The 23,082-nt window shown below is 53.9% G+C and overlaps 1 protein-coding gene across 3 annotated transcripts; it reads right to left on the bottom strand.

The window, feature by feature from the left end:
• Positions 1 to 2,170: 2,170 nt before the first annotated feature.
• On the bottom strand, positions 2,171 to 22,731 carry NYNRIN (NYN domain and retroviral integrase containing). 3 transcript variants are annotated; one of them, XM_046653821.1, is made up of 8 exons: positions 21,963 to 22,731; positions 12,930 to 13,597; positions 11,171 to 12,808; positions 10,119 to 10,249; positions 9,891 to 9,987; positions 8,307 to 8,408; positions 7,986 to 8,087; positions 2,171 to 6,789 (listed from the first exon to the last, which is right to left on the bottom strand). In XM_046653821.1, the coding sequence occupies exons 1-8, from the start codon at positions 22,158 to 22,160 to the stop codon at positions 3,906 to 3,908; spliced, it is 5,820 nt and encodes a 1,939-aa protein (XP_046509777.1). In that variant the 5' UTR covers positions 22,161 to 22,731; the 3' UTR covers positions 2,171 to 3,905. The 3 variants fall into 3 exon arrangements, with proteins under 3 accessions (XP_046509777.1, XP_046509778.1, XP_046509779.1); XM_046653822.1 differs by lacking the exon at positions 21,963 to 22,731 and adding an exon at positions 21,422 to 21,931; XM_046653823.1 differs by lacking the exon at positions 21,963 to 22,731 and adding an exon at positions 15,846 to 16,688.
• Positions 22,732 to 23,082: the final 351 nt, after the last annotated feature.

Below are 23,082 nucleotides of genomic sequence, written 5' to 3' on the forward strand. Positions count from 1 at the left end.
GAAAGCACTTCAAACAGTGCCTGGCACAGAGCAAGTCCTCTAAGTATGTAGGTTACTGTTACTCTGTGAATTAGTCAACAAGTTAAAACTGGTCCATGTTCCAAGGATTCTTGGACAATCTTAAGCATGTGGGTAGGATTTTTGTTTCGTTTTATTTGTGACCATTTTTACCTGTTACAATGCTTCTTTCTTTCAGGTGGGTTCATTTTCCTCATGAACGTGAGGACATAGTAAATGGTTGCTAGGAAAACATGGAAGAGCAAGGCGTAGGGTTTCCAGTCTCACTGGATTGTTTCCGTAAGTTTTAACATAGGGACGGGATGCAGTGGGGGACATTCTTTATCTTTGCTTAACTCATTGGACTATCTGCCTACTGGCGACTTTGTGAGTTCTCTGTTGGAGACTTGGGGAAGCTCACCTGCCAGTGCCCCAGATGAGAAGGGAAAAACGAGAAAAGTAGTGACTAGTAGACAGTAGACGTGGTGTCCACAGTGCTTGATGGGGACAAACATTTCTCGTTCACTCCTCCAAGAGAAGGAGGAATCTCAGATCTCTGCTCAGACCTTGTAAATTGTTCAACAGCAAAGAGAAATCTCACCATCGGAGGCCTCAGAAGCCAACATGGGGAAAATCTGATTATGGCTGAACGTTTTCTTGAGTAGAAAAGGAGATTGTGCTGAGCCATCTTTCTGATCAGTCTTCCACTTAGGTGTTCTGAAACTTTCACTGGCTGACCTGTACCAAAAGCATGTGCATTGCTTTTGTGAAGGGGGTCAGGGAAGACCAAGACTCTGAATTACGGCTGAGCTGAGACCCAGGCGCCTGTGCCCCTATGCCGCGTTCTTTACTTACCTCCCTGTACTGTATTTGCTTGTTGAATTGTCACCGTCACCTGACTGCCGGCTCTAAAGGGGCAGAAACGATGTCATGCATGTTACCTGCTGTCCACCCCACAGGTAGTCAGGCCAGGGCCTGGCACATAGTGGATGCTCCATAAATAATGAATGAGTGTACACGTGAGCTGGGGACTTCTCAGGAAGGATGGCTCCTCCCTGCCACTCCATATCTCTGCCAGTGCTGAACAGAGACTTGGGCAGGTGAGAAAGGCAGCAAGAAGTAGAGCCCCAAAGGCGGGAAACTTGGCCTGGGTTAGGAGGGTCTCTGAGCCTGAGGGGTGATAACAGCAAGAGTTCCAGGGGCAGGAAAAAGAGAAATGTTACCTAGAATGTGATTGTCTTCATCAGTTCAGGCTGCTATAACAGAAAGACCATAGCCTGGGTGTCTTAAAAAACAGAAATTTATTTCTCACGTAAAAAAATTTATTTCTGGACGCTGGACGTTCAAGATCAAGGTGCCGGCAGATCCAGTATCTGGTGAGAGCCTGCTTCCTCGCTTGCCAGTGGCCATCTTCTCATTGTATCCTCACACAGGGGTGAAAGCCCTAGTTTTTCTCTTCGTATGAGGACACTAGTCCCATCATGGGGGCTCCACCCTCCTGACCTCAGCTAAACCTAATTACCTCCCAAAGGCCCCACCTCCTGATACCATCCCACTAGGGGTTAGGGTTTCAACAAATGGATTTGGGGGGACACAAACATGCAGTCCATAACAGTGATGAATGCCTACTCCATACCCAGCCCCACAGGAGCCTCTTCACACAGATCATTTCATATAATCCTTGCATCACCTATAATTTAGGAATTGTTACTCTGCATTTGATAGATGGGGAAACCGAGGCTCAAGAAACAGGCCCCATAGTTGGCAGGTATAGTCAGTTCCAAACCCAGTTCTACTGTGTTTCCAGTCAATGAAGTTGGTTCAGCACTGATGCCATTCTCTTATGCCAGCCTTCATTCATCTTCCTTCCCACCCTGCCCACTTCCAAGACATGAACTGGAAAGAGCACCAGCATGGAAGTCCACAGCCTGGGCTCTCCTCCCAGCCCTGCCAAGAACCAGCCACAGGGCCTTGAACACGTCACTACCTGGGCACTGGTCTCCTTGCCTGTCAATAAGGGCTTGGGTCAGATGGACTTGAAAAGGTTATTATCCAGGCCTTCAAATCTGCACATCAGCCTGGGAAACATGCAACTGCCACACCTCACGACTGCCCCCACCCTCTCCTCACTCCCATAACTGAGTCTGAAGCTAAAAAAGAACTGGACATTGGCTCCATTTTGATCCATTTATTGGCAAGTCAAATGAAAAAGTCACATAAATGGGCATAAGATCATAAACGTGGTTAACATTTATGGGTATAGCACTGGGGAGGGATAAGGAGGCTGGATGTACCATTAGAGGGAAAAGGGGGAAGAGGAGAAGGCGGAGGATGAGGGAGAGGAGGAGGGGGAAAGAAGGATCTGCTAAAAATCCCACAGCTCACCTTTCAATTTCTCAGTTGTCACCCAGTCATTCTTTCCTGGACAGAATTAGCAGCAGGAAATGGTTTAAGGGCAACATCTAAGTAGATTGTCTACTAGGCTTGGGAGACGAGGAGCTGGAAGGAATACGGGTACAGGATTTTGAGGGATTCTCTCACTTGAACCTGTCTCCAGAGCCCAGTCTATGGTGAACTGGCAGTGAGGAAGCTTAATCCTGGCTCCAGCTCAGCCACGAACTAGCTGTGTGACCTTGGGCAAGCCATTTCCCCTCTCTGGGCCTCTTTCCTTGGCTGTAAAACAAACAAACTGGACTCAGTGGTAGGTTCTACTGTGGCTCTAGCAATGCCAAGCGTTTCAACAACCTGAGCTAGGCCAGAAGACCAGCTCAGCTTTGGAGAAATAAAGCCACTTAGAGGCCCAGCCAGAGTGATACGGTGCCGGCCCTCACCTGGAGCCCACTCTGTGAGCAGCAGCAATTCAGAGCGGTGAGTGGACGCTCACACACCTACAAGAAACTCCCTCTTGCTGCAAGAGTGACCGTTGCAGGGTGGCTCTGAGGGAGCCTGGGTTTTGCTCTACAGAAGCCAGGTCCAGGGGATGAGGGGTGATCCAATCAAAGCAGTCACACACCATGTAGGGTCTGGGACACAGGGTACAGTGGAGGCAGGAGGAGAGGGCTGTGAGCTTTGGGGTGGGGCTGAGAGGTAGAGCCAGCACCTCCCCGTGTGCCAGACTGCTGGTTTCAGACACCATCCCCCTTGAGACAGAGGCCTGGGGCCCTTGGTCTAGTTGAAGCAGCTCTTCAGGTAGAAATGCCACACTTGGCATCAAGATCCTTGATTCCCGTGGGGTTGACACCATCAACGCAGGGGTCGGGGGACTGTCTCCATTGGCTGGAGTCAAATGAGGTAGACTGACTCAGTCTCCCCCTTGTCCTTTCACGCCTATGTGGCTGGCCATCCTCCCACCCCAGCTCCGAGCCTCGAGGCCCAGGACTGCCAGCCCTCGCTTGACAGCTGGGCAGGGGACGCCAAGGGCGAAGGGCCCCCAGATGAACAGGTCAGGGGAGGAGTCTACATCTGAGGTTTGTGTTTGAGAGGGGAATGTGGTTCTCATTCTGAGGTCCAGAGCCACGCTGTTCCATGGTTAAGATAGCCAGGAGTAAGATTCTTAGGGGTGTGTACGTGTTTACCTGCCTATGTGTGACAGGGTGGAGGGGATCCTTGGGGAAAGACATTGAGCACCTGGCCTTTAGTAAGGGGACTTTCTACCCCCCAGGATAAAACGGCCAGAGAACCATATCTGACAGCCTTTGGCAGATTCCCCCAATACCCCAAAAGGGGAATGTGTCCATAGGGACGCTGGTGCCCAGTTCAAGGCAACTCAGCAAAGCTTTATGAAGTAACTTCTCTACACAAGGCACAGCGAAGGCCTCCAGGGGCCTGTGAGAGCACTGCTGGGGTGGGGGGAAGCCTGGCAGCAGCAGCCCAGGGCCCTGGGGCAGGGGCTCCCCCACTGCTCCAGCTCACTGCTCTAAGACCTTGAAGGACAGGGGAGTGCCGCTCTTGGCAAAGGCCTTCATCAGACTGCTGGGATAGATGCACCCAAGCTTCTCTGGGGTTGGGAAGCCCCAGACCCTGTAGAGAGACAGGCTCAGCCGGTCGCCGATATAGAAGGGACCCACCCATTTGGCACTGCTGCCGTTCCTGGGGAGGGACAGCAAGAGGACCTGGTCACCCACGTTCCACTCCTTCTCCTGGCTCTCCCGCCTGAAACGCCTGTTCTCGGCCTTTTCGCTCGCCTTGTCGGCCACCCTGCAGTGGAGCTCCAGCAGCTCCCTCATCAGCTGCAGCAGGAAGACATCCATCTTGAGCCCTTCGATGTTTGCACTGCTCATCTCCCACCACAGGGGCTCGGTCAGCCTCACCTCAGCCCCCGTGAGGATCTGGACCGGTGTGGCCTGGCTGGAGGAGGCCCTGAAGGCCAGGTGCAGCAAGGGCAGGGAAGCGGCCCACTTCTTGCCATGCAGGAAGATGAACTCCTTGAGGGCCCTCTTGAATTCCCAGTAGGCCCCTGAGCTCGTCAGGCAGGGGAACTGAAGGTCCCTACTCAGGGAAGCTACCTGGGCTCCCAGGGCTAACCCACAGCTCACCAGGACATGGCGGGCAAACTGGGGGCCCTGGGCGGCCTCCAGCCTCACGGGAACACCCCACCTCGCAAATACATGCTGAAGCAGCAGCTGGGCCACGGCCGTGTGCGTGTAGGGCTTCAGCGGGAACGCCTCCACCCACCTGGTGTTGGGGTCGGCCACAATCAGCACATGCTTGTGGCCCTCCTCACTTATGGTGACGGGACCCACTACCTCGATCTGCAAGTTCGACCAGGGGGCAGTCGACCTGAGGGGCCACAGTGACTCAATAACTTTCAACTCACTGCCTATGAGATTTCGGGGGATGCAGAACAAGCAGCTCCTGCAGTAATCTCTCACATGCTCCTGCATCCCCGGCCACCACCCCAGCAACCGCAACTTCTTATAGGTCTCCTCGGGCCTCTGGTGGGCCCCCATGGGGAGGTCATGCACAGAGAAAATCAGATCTCTCCGGAGTTGCCTCGGGACTACCCAGACCCTGGGCTTCTTATCTCCCTTGAACATTAGCAGGCCACTCTCCTTGTCGAGGCTGAGTGAGTTAAAGGCAGAACTGAAGGGTGAGGAGCTGGACAACTTCTGCCCAGCCTGCAGCTTGGCAATGATATCCGCCAGGGTGCTGTCGCTCAGCTGTAATGCCAGCAAGTCAGGCCTCTTGCCCATGGTATGGGGAGACACAACTGGGGCTGGCACATCCTTTGGCAAATTCCACCACTGCCCACCCCCCTGTGCACCCTGCTTGGCCAGAGTGTCCACTGTCACAGCAAACAGGGAGCCCCGGTAGGAGGTTCGGTAGATAAAGGGAAGGGATGAGAGGCCAGAGGTGAGGGATATGATGTAGGAAAGCAGGCTCGGGTGAGGTAGCGGAGCCCCGTCGGAGGAAAGGAAGCCCCGAGCCTTCCAGAGGGGCAGGAGCTCCCAGAGGAGGCTGAAGATCCAGTTGCAGTGCGTGAGGAAAACCACAGGGAGGTGGGACTGACCAAACCGCTCCAGGCCGCAGGCCACGGCTGCCAGGTGGGCATAGGTTGGGGTATAAGGGGAGCAAGAGAAGGAAAGGGAGACAGGGGCACTGGTGGGAGACAGGACATAGAGACCAAAGCCAGCACACCACTCGTCCTCACGGTAAAAGCAATAGCCTGACATGTGGATGCAGACAAAGGTGGACAGGTCAGAAAAAGGCGGCAGAACCTGGAAAAAACGAGGCATGGAGGATGCAGGCGTCAGCAGTCGGTTCCCCCCCAGCAGACCCTGGAGAAGGGTCAGTTCCAGGGCCCGCTTGCCTTTGTCCTGAACCAAGAGGGACCATCGGATCAACCATGCTTTGGAGACCCTGCGGTCCTCTCGGGCCTCGGGGTCCACAGTGGTCCGGGAGGCGTAGCTCAGGTCCAGGACCACCGGGGTGTCTCCAATGCAGCGGGAAAAATGCTTGAGGGCCCAGGCCACAGCATAGGGGCTATCTCCCCCCGACTGAGGGCCCTCGCTGTCCTCATCTGGGAGGAGGGGTTTTGAGGTATAGGCTATGGGGTGCTTCCTCCCTGAGTGCTCCTGATAGACAATGGCCGTCAGGGCCACATGGCTCACCATCACCTCCAGGCGGAAGGGTAGCTGGGGGTTGGGGGCCGCCAGGCAGAGAGCAGACACCAGGGCTCGCTTCAGGGCCAGGAAGGCCTTCTCATGCTCCCGGTCCCACTGCCAGTCTGGCTTCTGCTTGAGGAGGCTGTGCAAGGGGCCCACAAGGGCTTCATAGTCGGGGATGACATCGCGGTGGGAGTCCATGAACCCCACAAAGAAGGAGAGCGCGGTGAAGTTGCTGGGGATGGTCAGCTGGGCCAGGTGGGCAAGCACCTGCTGGCAAGGAGGCTTCCCATCCCAGGGGATGCCCAGGTGGGGAGAAGCCACAGCTGGCAAGAGATCGATGTCTAGGGCCCCGTCGGAGGGGTCGTGGAGGCTGAGGCACTGGAGGATTTCCTCTGAAAGGGAAGGGCACTCAGCCTTGAACACTGATGCCAGCGAAGAGTCCAGGTCATCTTTCTCCTCTACTGGCTCATGCATCTCCTGCTCCTCCCTCTGTTCCTCGTCCTGCCCCTCCTCCTCCTCCACCTCCTCCTCCACCTCCTCCTCCTCCTCCTCCCTGACTTCTTCCACAGTCTGCGGACTCTCCAGGGGTGCGGGGTCAGCATCATCACTCAGCTCAGAGATGCTGGCTGAGCTGGGAGGAAGAGTCTTCCACACCTTCAGGAAGTTGCCAATGTCAGTATCCAACCTACACCAAGAGAGCAGAGCAGAGGGGCTGAGGGGCTGCTGGAGGAGGGAGGTGAATATCCCGCCCCAAGAGGTCATCCAAGAAGAAAACCACATCTGTGGAAACCCTGCAGAGCCTCACCCCACTGCTAAGTGTCCCTGAGGCTGGGCCAAGTGCCAGACTCAGGGGCCCTCAGATACCTCCTCTACTTCTGGCATTAGCGGGGCCTCCATATTAGAGATTCCTCTGTGCTTTGAAGGCTCATCCAATCCAAACCTCTTTGACCAAGTGACATTTCCAACCAGTTTTAAACCAAAGGTTTGCTAAGAGTTAGATGACCAGTGCTTCCAACCTGACCCAGGACGAGCAAGCCAGGGGGCTCAAGAGAGGGAAGGAGACCCGACAAGGGATATGGGAGGACACAGCAGACAAACCTCGTCCACATCAATTTTTTCCAAACCAGGGAAATGGGACTGGGGGACCTGGCCCGGGCAGCAGTGCCCTGCCCAAAAGGTCCACCACTGTCCCCTGCTGGGCACAGGAAACTGGGGGGTGGGCAGCAAGGGGGCTCAGAGGGCACGGAAGCCGGAGGCTCTGAGTTACTGCAAACCAGTTCTGCCGGTTCCAGCCCAGTGACCTCTGGAAAATACTTGAGTCTCAGATTCCTCATCTGTAAATTGAGGATAGTGGTCATGTATGTCTCACCCAAGTTGTGAGGATCACAAGGGATAATAAATGTGAAAAAATCCTACTTGGTATATACCCTAGACACAGCTGCCCTTGCACACCATGAAACAAGAACAAGGCTGCTCCTTGCAACACTGGCACCAGTAACATAACATGGAAACTGCCAAATGGCCCTCCAGGAGACATCCGATAAATCTGTCGGGTCCTCGTGTAAGGGAATACCGCACAGCCATTAAAGTGAGCCACATGAATTAACATGGCATATGTCTGGAAAACACGGTAAGACACTGAGTTCAAATGTCATTTGTGGAAGGATACATATGGTATTAAAGCATGTGTGTAAAACTGTAAACTGCAAAGCCATACTAGAAGTGATTTATGGATTCATAAATATGTGGTAGAAGTATGAAGATCCAAAAAGGTCAACTCGCTCTGTTATTAAGCATTAGACAAGTGCTGGCTAGCACCGAGGGGAAGTTTCTGGTCAGACCCAGGACGGGTGAGATGGCAGGGGAGGCCTGGCCCATTACCTGTTTGGCTTCTTCAGAAACTCATCCAGGGTGGGGCCATCACGGCCCAGGGGGTCGTCGGGCACCATGAAGAGATTCCCGGCAAAGGTGAAGGGCAGCAGGCTGGATCCGGGAGAGAGGAGGCATGGTCACAGAGGAGTCCTTGACCCACCCACACCCCATTGCTACCTAGCCACACCGGAGCTGAGACCCACATTTCCTCCCAGCAGATGCTGGAAAGCCCTGCTCCGAGGCCCCTCTCCCTGCCCCAGCACCCCTCTGCCGGGGACTGCCTGACATCCAAGGGAAAGAAACAGCCCAGGCCCCTGGAAGCCGCCTCACCGATCTTTGACCATCAGTTTCTTGGAATTATTCATCAGGATGTGGAGCTGCTCATTGGTGACGATGATGCCATCTGTCTCCTCTGCCAGCTTCACCATGAACCTGCAGGGAGAGGGGGAGTTGCTAACAACCCAGTAACCAGCCCCTCACTCCTTGGGTCCTCTGAGAAAGTGAATTTGCAGCTGCACATTGAAGTGTGTTGGATAAAAAAGCTGCCCTTGGTACCAGAGAGCCCATCCCCTCATCTGTGCAGCCATTTGGGAACACCACTAGCCCCTGGGAGGGTGAACTTGGACACAAATCCCCCCAACAGTATATGCAAACACAGACCCCTATTTGCACACAGACATTCACTGCTTCAGTCCCCACATCTATAAAGCAGGCATAAAACACCGACCCTAAATTGCTGCGAACATTCAAGTGAATGAGACAACACACTGAAGAGCCTAACTCAGTGCCTGCCACACAGCATACACATAAATTTTCCATTACGAACACACAACATTCATGTACACGTCAAGACATGCATACATACATATGGATGTGTGTGTGTACATATACACACATAAAACACATATAAAAACAAATACCTGAATAAACCAATCCATTTTCCAAGGATCACATCTCCTCGAAAGAGGGCTGTGACCAGGAAAGCAAGCTAAGGCTACCTACTTCTCAGCAGACTGCCATCGGGGCCCAAGGTGTGCTATTCCACAAGTGCCCGGCAGAGGGCCCTCTGCAGAAAAGCCATCTTCCCTCAAACACAGGCCTGACTTCAAAGGCCCTTAAAGACCTTGTGGGGAGGCTAGCTCTTGATGAGGATGTCTGAGCGGCCCTGCCCAGCCCTTCCCAGGCCTGAAAGCTGAGTGGGTGCAGGTCTTGGGAAAAGGGGGGACAAACAGAACTTCTCCTGCCCAGCATGGGAGGTGCCTAAGGGAAGCCAAGACCTGTCTCTGCCGGGCGTCGTCTCCAGCCCAGGACTACGGCAGGGCCTCCCCTGCCCCAAAAGGCTCCCTCTGTGCATGCTGGTCCTGCAACCACACTGGGGAGTGGGTACTTAGGAGTGACAAGTAGGGAGGCAGTCAGGGTTTAGCTAGGAGACAGGGCCAATCTAACTCGATTTTCAGAGCCCAGCCAAGGCTCCAACCACATACGGCCGCACACATACCTCTGGGTATGGGTATGGCTGGGGAAGGAAAAGACAGAAGCAGACATGAACTTCAACCCAAAATCAGCTGCTGGGGGAAGCAGCTGCCCTGAAGCACCGGGAGTCCCCTGGGCTAGCCCCATCCCAAGCAGTGGCTCTCAGCCCGCAGGTCTTGAGGAAGAAAGCCTGGGAACTAAGGAAATGGAGCTGCATAGGCCCAGAGCCAGGAACACCCCTTGGCCTTGGGTATAAGCCCTCTCCTCGCCATGTCCCTCCCTCTGTCTACACAGGCCCCATGTACCACACCATCCTCTCTGACACGACCCCCTCTGACACATTTGCCTCCATCTCCTAAGCAGATGAGGCAGGACTCCCCCCAACACACCAGCCTGGCCCAGCCCTGGCCCCACAGAGAGAAGGCCTGAGGACTGGCATACCTATAATCGTAGGTGGCGATCTTCTTGCCATTCTCGAGCTGGGAGGGAGTGATTGAAAGCATCTTGAGGGAGTGTAGCTTCGTCAGAAAGTGGCTCTCTGGAGGTGAGAGGCAGAAGACAGAGATGTCAGAGGAAGGGCTCAGTGGAAAGGCCACAGTGGGGATGGAGAGGCAGGGAAATGAAAAGCTTGGTGACTCTGGAGGGGCTGGGGGGCAGGAGACAGCTCACCTCTCACTCTCCGGTTTTTCTTCAGCTGCCAGGTGGGTACAAACACAGTGACCTCTCGGTGTCCCCGGTTCCAGAAATACTGCACTGCCATGGCAATGCCACGGCAGGAAAAGAAGTGCTGGAGGCCATGCCTGTGGACAGGGTAGGAAGTGAGGGGGCAATTCCTGCCCAAGGAGTGGCCCTGCCCCTCCACCCTCACCCTCCCTCAGAGCCAGCCCAGGGCAGCACAGCAGACAATGCCAGGGCACCAGCATTAGCACTATGGGCACCAACAATGCCCTCGACAATGTCCTCTCCTCCCTCCAGCATCAAACATTCTGTGAGCACCTACTGGGTGCACTCACCTATTGTGTGTGTGTGTGTGTATATCTAGGGGCCTCCAGGGCAAGAGGAGGAAGAAAGCAACCCCTACACTCAAAGAGCTCAGTTCAGGGCAAAGGAAATAAATATTTGCTGACGACCTACTGTGTGCTGGGCATGTGCTCAGCATAGACAACCACTCTGCCATGTGGCAAATTAAGTGGTCTTGCATATATTTATGCTCACATATACAGCAGTGAGTGCTGCGCAGGGAGGGTGATCTCTAAGGAAAAGCTTCATAGAGAAGATCTGTGCTGGGCCTTAAGGTTTGGGTGTAACATTTGAAAGCTGGGCTGGGGTTGCCAGACGCCATGCTGTGTGAGGTAGGCTGCAGTGGGAAGAGCATGGGTCTTGGCAGAGGACAGATCTGAACCCAAAGGCCAGCGGGGCCTCTTACTGGCTCTGGGACCTTAGGTAAGATTCCTCACCTCTCTGAGCCTATTTCTGCTTCCGTCAAAGAGGAAGAACAGAAACCTACCTTTGCAGGGCTGCTGTATGACTCCACGCACGCTGCCTAGCATGCACTAGCCGTTCATGCTCATGCACCACTCCCCTCCCATCTTTTCCCCATTTGAACCCCATGTCACCCATATACAGAGGTCAAACAGGGAGACCCACACTCTGTCCCCTCAGAGACACCCTGCTCCAGCTCCCCAGCATCTCCAGCCCACCCTAAGCCCGTGGTTACTCACACCATGGCCACGCTGCTGCCATCAATGACCACTCGCCGCAAGCCCTGGTCCCCGGGTTCCCCCGACAGGTTCAGCTCGAAGGGTGTATTCAGGGCCTCGTGGTACCTCTGGAAGCTGGTCACCGTGCTGTTCGCCTGTGGGTGGCGAGGCGGCTGCCTCGGGGCCCCCTCCCAAGCCCCCAGGAGTCCCTCCCCCTGAGGTTGGTACTTACTCCTGGGGGCCAAGGTGCTGCTGGACTGGGAACCCTGCCTCCCGACGTCTCCCTGGCCCTTCGGGAAGGAGGTACTGCCCCTTGATGAAGGCTGGCGCTCGCTCAGGAGTTTGGCTGCATCCAAGTTTGACCCTAGATCTGTGGGCACCTTCTGAGCCGCAGGTGTTTGGGGCACCCTGGGGGCTTTGGAGGCTGCAGAGGCCTTGGGGGCTGCAGGAGCTTTGGGGGCTGCAGGGGCCTTGGGAGCTGCAGGTGCTTTGGGGGCTGGTGCTTTGGGGGCCACAGGTGCTTTGGGGGCTGTAGACCCTGTTTTAGCTGCAGGCCCAGGGTGAGCCTTGGGTGTTTTGGGCCCTGCAGGTGATGCTTTCGCTGCAGGCATTTTCTGAGCTGTGGGGGTTTTGGGAGTTGCAGGCACCATTCGAGCTGCCGACACCGGTTGACCCACGGCTGCCTTTTGAGCTGTGGGCACCACTTGAGCTGCTGGCTTTGTTGGAGCCAAAGGCACTTTGGGGGTTGCAGGTTCTGCTTGGACGGCCGGCATCATCTGGGCTGTAGGCACTTCGGGGGCTGCAGGCAGCACTTGGTTCGTGAGTGGGGGTTGAGCTGTGGGCACTGCCGCAGCCACGGGCACTTTGCGAGTTTCAGGCACTGTTTGAGCATCAGGGACTGACTGAACTGTCGGCCCCCCTTGAGCCACAGGCCCCCCTTGAGCTGGAGGTACTTCTTGCCCTGTGGGGGGCACGGGACAGGGCCCCTCTTCTGGCCCCTTACAATCCAACTGCACACTTCTCTGATCCCCCAGCTCACTTCCAGCTTGGAGTTGGGGCATAGAGGTCAAAGGTGGCCCTATTTGTGGAAGTCCTGGGCTCACCTTGTCCTTTACACCTGAGCCCCCTGAGACCACCAGTAAACTCATTACTTTTTTGGGAGTCTCTGGCCTTGCGCAATTCTGTAGAGCTGCCTCTCCTCCTGGCCCCCCATCAGGTCTACAGTCCGGGCTTTCCACACTGGGCAAAGGAACCAGCTCCTTCTGCTTCCACTCCAGATTTAAGGGCAATGCATTCTGCCCTGGCAGCTTGAACTGAATGGGGCCCAGCGGTCTCTGCCAGAAGGGGAAACTGAGGCACGCCTGGGACAGGAGCCAGGCCAGGTGGAGAGAATGTAGTTCATTGATCCTCCAGAAGGTTGCAGCAATAGCCCCTGGCCACAAGGGCCCAAATGCTGGCCCCGGGGCCCAGGCCTTCCAGGGCGGGCACACACCCAGGGCTGACACCGGAGGCTGGAAGGGGAGTTTGTCTTCCACCCTCTGGACCTGCCTCTGCTGTGACAAGGCTTGTGTGTGGTTCGCAGAGTCTTGGCTGCCGGTGGCTTGCAATGGCCCTTCCTCGCGAGCACTGTCCGTACCACCGTGGTTGTTGGAACTGACCCTGGAGGAAGCCCAAGTTTGTTGGAAAGTGGGAAGGCCAGTTAGGTCCTAAGCTACTATTTCCTTGGGGTTGGGGTGCAGGGGGAGGGGCAGAGAAGCCAGCCTGAGTCTCCAGAACTTACCGTACCAGCTGGTTGGCTGTCTCCTGCTGTGCGTTCTGACTTGGGGTGCCTGAGACTAGGGACCTGGTGGCTCCCAGGCTGGTTAATCTCTTTGAATTTTCTGGGCTCCCATTCTGGAGGGTCCCCATCTCCAGGAGGGGCCCAGGACCATCTCCCACGGACACCATGGCCGGGCCTTCCTTCTGCTGGTGGGGAGGGCAGATCAGGACCTCCGGGTCAGAGCGGGAGTCGGAGGTGCCAATGCGGCTGAGCCACTCAATGATGTCCTCCTTGCCCGCAGCATCCCGCACCAGGCTCAGTAGCAGCTCCTGGACCGCTGGGGGCAGCTGCAGCAGGTCCCCTGCATACTGGTCACCACGGATCCAGACCAGGGCCCCAAAGGCCCGGGTCACCTCAGCCTCCCAGATCCCTCGGGGGGTGAGCAGAGGGGCAGGACCCCAGCGCAGCCGCCCCACCAGCTCCTCCAGCCAGTTCTGGGTCATGATGAAAGACTCGGTCAGCCCGCCCACCATCAGGGAGCCAGGGGGGCCGGGCACCAGGTAGGCCAGGGTGCTCCAGCAGAGGCAGTCGAGGAAGAGGCCCTGGGCCCCAAGGAAGGCGCAGTGCAGGGCCGCCGGGTAGCGAACCTCCTTCCACAGCTCGGGGCTGCACAGGCCCTTCAGATACTCCTGAAGCCAGAGAGGAGAGCACAAAGGAAGTCAGCAGCCCTTTATGGGCCTGCCACTGACTCACACTCACCCACCCAGAAGGCCTGCCCTCACCACGCATGTGTCCTCCCCCTCCAGCCCCAAGCCAAACGACTCCCCATAGCCAGCCCCTCTCTCCCTGGTCCTGCCTCCTCACACACTATTTCTTTCCAGAGACCTCTCTGACAGATGGGAAGGCCTGTGGAGAAAGGGGAGCACTGGGCTCAGAGTCAAGGGACCTGGTTCTGGTTCCAACCTGACTTCAGTCAGTTAGAGTCCTGGTGTGGAATTTATCATCTCAGGGCCTCAGTCTCTTTACCTGTAAAATGGCAGGTTGAATGAAGCAGTCCTAAGGTGCAGACCTACTCTGGCATTCTAGAATTGTGAAATAGCGAGCAAGAAAGAGACTGCACACTGCTGAGTACCCTCCCTCCCTGGGCCAGGAACTTGTGTGACCTGGGGCAAGTTATTTATCCTCCCTGTGCCGTTTCCTCAACTGTGAAATGGGGATAATAGCAGGTCCCGCTTCATTAGGCTCTTTTGAAGCATCAGTAAGTTAATACAAAGGAAGAGCTTAACCCCATGCCTGGCACAGCCTATTCCCATTCTGCAGGCTCAGGAGGGCTATGTAGCTTGCCCAAGGACACACAGCTAGAGGGTGACGGGGCCAGGACCACAACCCACATCTGTCTGACCCTGAAACCAGAGCTCTTTACGCCTCCTCGGGCTGTCTGCACAGTACTACAGGGTAATCCTGTGGGATTCTGCCTTAATCCCCCTCCAGAAGGTCTCTGGCACAACCTGTACCCGTAACCATGGTAACTCTCTTGCCAAGAGGAGACAGAGGAGGAGATAAGTCACTGGGCCAGCATCCAGGGGAACCCCGCAGATATGCACAACGGCTGAACCAAAAGGAAGGCCTCTGGCTCTCTGCAGACCAAGTCCTCGTGCTTACAGGACTCATACACTCAGTCTCCGGCAGTAGCTGGCATGGGAGAGGTTGGGTCCCTCCACTATATGGCTGAGTTCCACCAGCAGGACCCCATGAGCTCCAAGGCAGCTGAGCACTCCCTCTTAATCAGCCAACCAGGTTGACTGCAATTGCCTTCATGTCCCTTCACATCCCTGTGTTGATGACAGTCACCCCTCTTCCTGCTTTCCCCTGATAGTTCCATTAGGGAACAAATGCTCCATTTGGGGTCTCTGACAACCATCCTAAAGACCGCTCCAGCCCTTCTGTCCAGTACCCAAGCCATCCTGCCCTCCTCAGGCCTAGGCTCACCTCCTCAACCTGGCCCAGGCGATAGAGCTCCAACCCCTTCCCCGAAGGCACTGAAACAGAGCCAGACACTTAGGCTCAGGTCTAAGCCCTTTCCAATCAGTCCAAACCCAGCTCAAAACATGATGGACGTCCCAAGCCAATCCCTCCCACCCGGAACCTCAGCTGGTCCCACTGCACAGCAAGGGTGAACCTGACCAGGTGGCTTACCTCCCACAGACCTTAACCAATGCCCCCAACCCGTGCACCCCACATTCCAACTGTGAAAACAATATGTAAAAATGAAGAGATGTGCTGTGAAAGAAGATTATGGGTGGTTTTTTCCTTTGTGCAAAGAGCTTAAAATATTTATTGTTCCATTAACTGTTCAATATTTTTTAACTAAAAGATATATAGGAACTGAGATAATTTTCAAAATAATAAATCTGAACTAACATTTATTGAATACTTACTCTGTGCCAGGCTCTTTACACACATTATGTCATTTATTCCTCTCTTAGGTCTATTAGAAAATTACTGCCATCCCCATCTCAGGTGAGCAGGGAAGGGCACATGTCAACACACAGACTGTAGGCTGGGATGTTCAGGCACTCTGACTCCAAAATCTGGGGTCTTAACCATGACTCTGTCTATACCTCAGAGCAAATAAAATAAGGAAACAATAGGCATTTACATCCAGAAAATACCTGGAGCAATTTTCCTGCTTAAAGCCCACCCAGGCCTTTTTCCTCCAAGAGAAGAAAAAGTAGAGAAGAGGCAGGAACAAAATAAGAACAGAAAAAGAGTGCGGTATTTGTAAAAATATACTTCTCAAAGTCCCACAGGTCCTTTGTCAACTTGTAAGTGAAATAAAACAATAACGCCAAATGGTTTAATACTGCTCTACACTTGATCAGGGGCTTTACTATTTAACACCCGATGTAGGATTCTCCTTTCTCATAATGCAGTTACCACTCATTGTCTGCTTTCCAGAGCTGCTCCAAATTACACCGCAGAATACTCAAAAGGCTCAAAATGGCATCACCAGGAGACTCTGGAACAGGCAGTGAAGGAGAACATAAAAAAAAGGTAGACTGAGGTAAAGCTGTTTGAGGAGCAGTTAGATCCAGGATCCCGACCACCCCAGACACACAGGCTGGGCAAATACCTCCCCACATGCTGGAGGTTTGACCTCTAGAGAGCGGAAAGCAAGGTCCTAGGATTAGAGGTTGATCAGAATGCTTGAGGGTGTGGGTACCACACACAGAAAACATGGAGGAAGCGGGGGGGTGCCAAGTAAGGATGTCTGCAGTGAAGTGCAGAGAAATTTGGTCTTCCTGTTCAGAGATTCAGCAGCCAGACCCTGATCCTTTAGGATAGAGAACAGAGGACTGTATTCTGGAAATCGGGCCAGTCCAAGAGCAAAGACCTGAAGATCACCAAGTGGGTTTCCTAACGGACAGTGCCCAGATCTCTACACAACCAGCTCAAAATCGACAACCCTCAGCCTCAGCTCCCAATCGGCCTTTTGTTCTTCACTCTTAACCAGACAAGGATTACCTCATATTTGAGGAAAATTTCTCATGTGAAATAAACATACAGAAAATATACAGAAAAAAAAGCAACTTGAAGGAAGAGAAACCAGCAGGGAAAGGAAATGTCAGGGAGCTTACTCTCATTACTGTCCTCAGAGAGATAACAGAGAGTTCTGTACACATCAAACAAGCATAAGATAGGATGTTTAGGCAGAGAATTCAGAGAGAACATAAATGACTTCTAGACATTAAAAATATAATGGTGGGGGCCAGCCCCATGGCATAGTGGTTAAGTTTGGTGCACTCTGCTTTGACAGCCTGGGTTCACGGGTTTGGATCCTGAATATGGACCTACACCACTCATCAGCCATGCTATGGCAGCAACCCACATACAAAATAGAGGAAGACTGGCACAGATGTTAGCTCAGGGCTAATCTTCCTCAAGCAAAAAAAAAAAAAATTATATATGTATATATATATATATATATATATAACGGCAGAAAAGAAAGACTCAAGAAAAGGGTTGGAAGATAAAGTTGAAGAAATCTCCAGAAAGCAGAACAAAAAGTCAGAGTTGGAAAACAGGAGAAAAAAATAAGAAAAGTAGACCAGTCCAAAAAGTCCAATGTCTGAATAGGAAAATTCCAGAGAGGACAGAGAAAACACAGGGAGAAAATCATCAATGAAATAGTTCCAGAAAGTGTCTTACATTTGAAGAACCTGCGTGTCCAGATGGCAGGGCCCAGCAAGTACAATTGTAACCAACGATAAAGACAGACCCACACAAAGGGGTTTCCCAGGGAAACCTCAAGACATTGAAGGAAACTACAAACCTCCAGAGAGAAGAAACTTCACATCCAAAGGACCAGGGACCAGAAAAGCTTCAGACCTCTCAACACTAAGAGGTCAATGAGGAAATGCTTTCACATTTCTGAAGGAAAATAATTCCCCACTTACAATTTGATACCAGCCAAATTATCAATTAAGTGACCTTTAGAAACAGAATGTATCCATGCAACCCCAACATGCTACCTCCTATAAAACCCTTCTCAGGAAGCTACTCTGCAAATCAAGACAGGAGATCCAACATAAGAAAAAAGCAAAGATAATCTCCAGGATGATAGTGAAGAGAAATCTCAGAATTTATTCATCCACTCAACAAACCATTATTGAGCACCTGCTTCACGTCAGGCACTGTTCCAGGATGACAACCGTCTCCAAGCATGGAGGCCAACTAGCTCAGATTGGAGAGTATGACTCAAGAGAGAGGTGTGTGGAGAGCAGTTAGCAGCATGCTCTTCAGCACCACACCGTCTTTCTAACTTGAGAAGCCACTGATGGACGTGCTCCACCAACCCAAGAGAGAGAAAGACACGCGATCCAAGAAATAAGGTATTTAACAAAGAGCAAGAGGCAAAGGATGCCAAGGATGTCAATCAACTGAAGTCTCAGGATGACAGCTGTGCAGCCCTGGAAAGCAACTGGCCAGACAGAAGGAGGGATTTTCCAAGAAAAAAAATTGTAACTGAAAGAATGCTTTGAACCAATAGACTGACCTTGTAGAAAACTGTACTGAGAGACTGTTGGAAGTCATAAGAATTAGCAATAGTACAAAGAAAAACAAGCAAGTTAGAAAACAAAGAGTTCTTAACCTCAGTGAAATGAAAAAGAAAGAAAGAAAACATGATCAAAGTGCACTTCAATGCTTCTACGTGAATACCATTTACATGGGCATAATGACACAAATACTAAATATAAATTTAACAGAAAATTGAAATATAACTATGTTGGGAAGAAAGAGGATGGCAGCGTCAGGGAGCTAAATCCTCCCCTACAATAATAGAAAGTAAAAAGTATCTAAAACTGATGAATCAAAAGATAACAGTGTCGGGGCCGGCCCGTGACCGAGTGGTTAAGTTCAAGCGCTCCACTTCTGCGGCCCAGGATCCTGGGTGAGGACATGGCACTGCTCATTAGGCCATGTTGAGGCAGCGTCCCACATGCCACAACTAGAAGGACCCACAACTAGGATATACAACTTGTACTGGGGGGATTTGGGGAGAAAATAAAAAGCAGGGGGAAAAAAAGATAACAGTGTCTACATATTTTTTAAGGAATGTGGAGAAGTGTAAATGCCAGAACAAATGCTGTCCACAAGGGAGGGCGCTGAAGAGAGAGCTGGGAGGGACAAGGCAGGAAATCACTGTGTTCTACTGTGAGCTTTTTAAAAATTATTGGGGGTCTGGCCCCGTGGCCGAGTGGTTAAGTTCGCACACTCCGCTTCGTCGGCCCAGGGTTTCGCCCTTTGGAATCCTAGGCATGGACATGGCACTGCTCATCAAGCCATGCTGAGGCAGCATCCTACAAGCCACAACTAGAAGGACCCACAACTAGAAATACACAACTATGTACCGGGGGGTGGCTTTGGGGAGAAAAAGGACAAATAAAATCCTAAAAAAAATAAAAAATAAAAATTATGGGTTTTTTTAAATTGGTATTACTTTGATAAAAGAAAAGTTAAGTCCAAAAAAAGGAGAAGGATTAGGTGCCCACAAAACAATTAGGTGTGCTGGTAAGCATTTAACAATTGGTGGGGGGGTGGGGGGGGCACAGGTAGCCCTGATTTGTAGCATTTGCCAATTTCTCTGGTGTAAATACTCCCATCTAGGTTGATTTCAAACTACCAATGGGACTCCACTGGCTTGCAAACCTCCTGAAATTTTAACAGTGGGTCAGTAGGAGCCAGCTCCAGCACACCCCTGGCCACTACCAGCTTCCAGGGCATCATTCACAGTTAATGTGGGAGCAGGGACAGATCAACTTCCATCTCAAAGCCAAGCCAAAAATCAGCAAACAACACCCTGCCCCCCAGCTCCCAGAAGCAGTCTCTGGCTCCCCATCACCTCCCTCCAGGTCCCTCCATCGTCTCCAATGGGGAGAAGCGAACTTGTCAGCTCTCTTCTGCGCCCAACCTTTCCTCACACGCTGCCAAGGACTGAGCAGGGCTTGTCCCTGGACAACTGTGACCATTATTAAACTCTCCTTTCCACTTGCTGATTTCACCCCGGAGAGGCCAGGCCTCCCCAGTGTTTGATTTTGCTGTCTGAGAATATGATTTCCAGCAATGCCTTCACTATTTTTTAAATCTCACCACAAGAAAACAATTGAAAGGCACTCCTGAGTTCTACAGAGATTTTCTTGGAAAACCAGCAGCATATAATGTAGAAACACACCCAGGCCCTTCTCCAGAGGAGCCTGGATCCTTCTTGACCCCTCCTTCCCTCATAAACAGGCCACTCCAATCCCCACCCCCTCCCCTGTCCTGCAACCTCCAGGCTCACTGAGTCCTCTCCGCCAGGTGGCCGGCAGACAGTGGGCCATTATCAAAGTGCATGATTCTGTGCCCCTTCAGCTGGGATTGGGGTCAGCCACGGCACCTCCACATGGAAACCACAAGACATCCTTACACTTGGGAAATTTTCCAGTATCAGATCACTGGACCTTAGAGAACATTTAATGCAAACCTCTCACTTTACAAACAAGGAGATAGACGCTTAGGGAAAAGGACTCATTCAAAGTTGTACAACTATTTAACAACAATAGTAACTGACATCTGTACTCTGTAGCTTTCCACGTTTTGCAAAATTACTTAAGCATGCGTTATTTCCACGGACTCTCACAACCCCTCCATGAAGTGGGTGTCCTTATATTGTTTTACAGATGAGGAAACAGGCTCAAGAGAGGGTAAATGATTTGACCCAGGTCACTCAGTTAGAAGGTTGCAAACCCCATTCTCACACTCTCTCCACCACACCTCTCTGTCCCATGTGACTTGGTGACAGAGAATTGAGCCCAGATCTTCTAAGTCCGGGGACAAAACCTTATCCTCCCCACCTTCCCTATCCTCCTGCTCCAAACCTCCGACCATCTCCTTTCTGCTTATTCTATGCAATAAGGGAGGGAGTTACTTACTTACAGTGCCTTTCCCCAGGGGAAGACATAGAGGAACCAGGTTGGGGGGGGGGGGGGGGGGGGGAGACCTGCAGGAGACACCAGTTACTTTAGCAGGGCCTGGGGTACAGAGGAGGGAGCAGTGGCCCAGGAACCCTGAGGCCACCGTGGGAGCAGATGCCCACAGGCCTGGAGAAGCTGAGCCAGGATTGAAGCAGAGAGCAGGGGAGCTAGGCACCTGAAAACACACCAGTTCCATAAAAGGGTGAGCTGTTGTATTTCAAATTAACAAAAGGATTAAGAACCCAAAACAACCCCAAAGCCTCCTCCTGTTAGCCTACCTTATTTCAGTTACTGAAAAGCCTTAATCTGAGGGACTCCTGCACATCTGTTCTCCGGGCAGGCACCCCTCCCCTCCCCCAGCACCTCTGTCAGAACCAGAAAAACTGCTGGCGCAGCAGCTCCACGGAGGGGCTGAGGGAGGAACTTTCCAGGCTGCCTGCCCACCCACTGGCTAGCATGTTCTAGGCCTCCCTGATCCGTGGCCTTGACCAATTAGGATATTGGTGTAGACCCAGCTGGGGAAGGGGTGTATGTTGCGGGGGGGTGAGGGGGGTGGCGGGGAGTCATGGATAGCTGTGGTCTGGGGCAGAGGGAAGCTGTAGCATTCCTACCAGAAAAAGATAAGATAAGGGAATCTGGGGGGAGAGGGAGACCTTGGCCATGACTGGGGGTCAGAGGGGACCTGAGAGGCCCAGGTTGAGGAGCAGCCTGTGAGAGAGCCAGGAAGAATGCAAGACAGCCGCCCTGTGACCTGGCCGGACCAGTGTCCAGCCCACACAGCAGCCCCTTTCATTTGAAAGCCCACAGCCCTCCTCCCAGATTCCCACCCATCGCCAAGGGCTGGTGCCTTCCAGAGCAGCTGCACCCGGACCCCTGAGCCCTGCAAGAGGCTGCCCAGGGCATCAAGTGTGGGCCAGGGAGCCCAGAGGCCTAGGTGCTGGCCCCAGCCCCGCTACCCTCCGACCTACCTGACCCTGAGAACTCAGGTAGGCCTCTTACCCTCTCCAGTCCCCAATTCCTCATCTGTAAAATGCCAGCGTTGCTCCAGAAGCGTCTCTAAGGGCCCCTCCAGTCCCAGCATTCTGAGAGTCTCCAAGGGACAGCCCAGGATTTAAGGAGACTTAAAAGGAGACAGAAAGACCCAGGCCTTCCAGAGTCTTTGTGGAGAACAAAGAGGTGTGTTGCAGAGGCCATAGAAATGCAGGACCTTAAGTTGCTCCCCAGGGGGAGAAGAGGGGCTGTGGATGCTGAGGCCCCGGCCAGAAAAGGCTCATGGGCCGCTACCGCTGAGCCTCTCTCAGCGCACTTGAGGGACAGAAGTGACACGCAAGAGAGGGGTGGGGCACAAAAGAAAGAAGGAACCAGAGGGAAGGAACCAAGCCTTCAGATCTGGAAAGGAGGGAGGATGGCCCAGTACCTGCACGCCATACTGCTGGGTCCAGGTCGGGGGACCTCTGGGGACCCCTGTCTCCCAGGGACGGGGGAGCGAGAGAGGGTTCTGGCTGGAAAGGACGGGTGGGGGTGGGGAGAAGCTGTTTACCTTGGCTTTGCCCATGTTCTCCCTGGGCCCCTCGAGCTGCAGCCAGAAGTAGGGGGTGTCCGGGCGGCTCTGGAAGGCGTTCAGCTTGACCCTGAAGATGCGCTGCACTTGCAGCCGCTGCCGCTGCACTCGGGGCTTCGATTTGGTCTGCACCATGAACCATTCCTGCGCCGGAGGGTCGCCCCCGGACAGGAGCATGGCTGCCCCGCCCGCCCCGGGAGGGAGGGAGCCGGCAGTGTCACCGGGGTCCCAGGATGAGAGGCGCCCCAGCCCGGGCCGGCGGAGCCTCTGTCGCGCCCCCTGCCCCCCGCGGCGCCCCCCGCCCCGGCCCCCTCCTCCGGGCTCTCGGACCCACCCGCCCCGGCACCGGTGCCCGCCCTCCCGAGCTCCGTCCCTCTCGGCGGCGGCTCCCGCGACAATCTCTTCCTGCCAGGGGTTGCAGCCGGGGGTGGGACCGATCGGGCTCCCGCCGCCCTTCCCTCCGCCCCCAACCCCCCCTTCACCAACCCGCCGGCCCCTGCAGGATGAACTCTCTCTGTCTGCGGGGTAGCTTGCAGGGGCGCGGAGGGAGGAGGAGGGGGAGGGGGAGCGGGGCGGGGGAGGGGTAAGGAGGGGCGAGGAGGGTCCTGGAAACCTTTGCCTTCCACACGAGTGTTAGGCTCACAGCCAGAATCCAGGGGTCAAAGTTAATTTCCTTCCACGTTCCCCTTTCCCCAGTGGAAGGAGAGGAAGGGGAAGGAGGACCATTCGGCTGGGGGACAGGGGGTTGGTTCAGGGACCAGGCTTGTCTCCCGGTTCCTCCCTCCCACCCGCCCCTCCCAGGCCTCCCTGGAGACGGGGACCGGTGCCACTCCTTCCCTGGGAGGAAGGGGCTGAGGGAGAGCAGGGTGGGGAGCTGGGGCCTGAGGAAACTCCGGGCTGGAAACCGAGCCGGAAGGAGAGGGTCACAGCGCAGCCTCCCCACCCCGGAGTCTGGGGACAGCGGGGCTGGCAGGCAGCCCAGACCCTCCCGGAGCCCCCAGGGCAGGAGCGGCGGGGGAGCTGCTGAGTTTCCAGACTTGCATAGTTCATGAAAGCCCTGTTTAATCAGTTTGAGTTATGCCGCGAGGGGAGGCTTCAG

Source organism: Equus quagga, chromosome 2, assembly GCF_021613505.1.
Source record: "Equus quagga isolate Etosha38 chromosome 2, UCLA_HA_Equagga_1.0, whole genome shotgun sequence".
Classification (NCBI taxonomy): Eukaryota; Metazoa; Chordata; class Mammalia; order Perissodactyla; family Equidae; genus Equus; species Equus quagga.

Bases quoted from the DNA above. Each gene is read 5' to 3' on its own strand.
- NYNRIN (XM_046653821.1), bottom strand. From the start codon at position 22,160: ATGCTCCTGTCCGGGGGCGACCCTCCGGCGCAGGAATGGTTCATGGTG. The intron at 13,598-21,962 runs GTAAACAGCTTC...CTCTGGCTTCAG, and splicing joins AGAACATGGGCAAAGCCAAG to GAGTATCTGAAGGGCCTGTG. The intron at 6,790-7,985 runs GTAATGGGCCAG...CTCTTGGTGTAG, and splicing joins TTTCTGAAGAAGCCAAACAG to GTTGGATACTGACATTGGCA.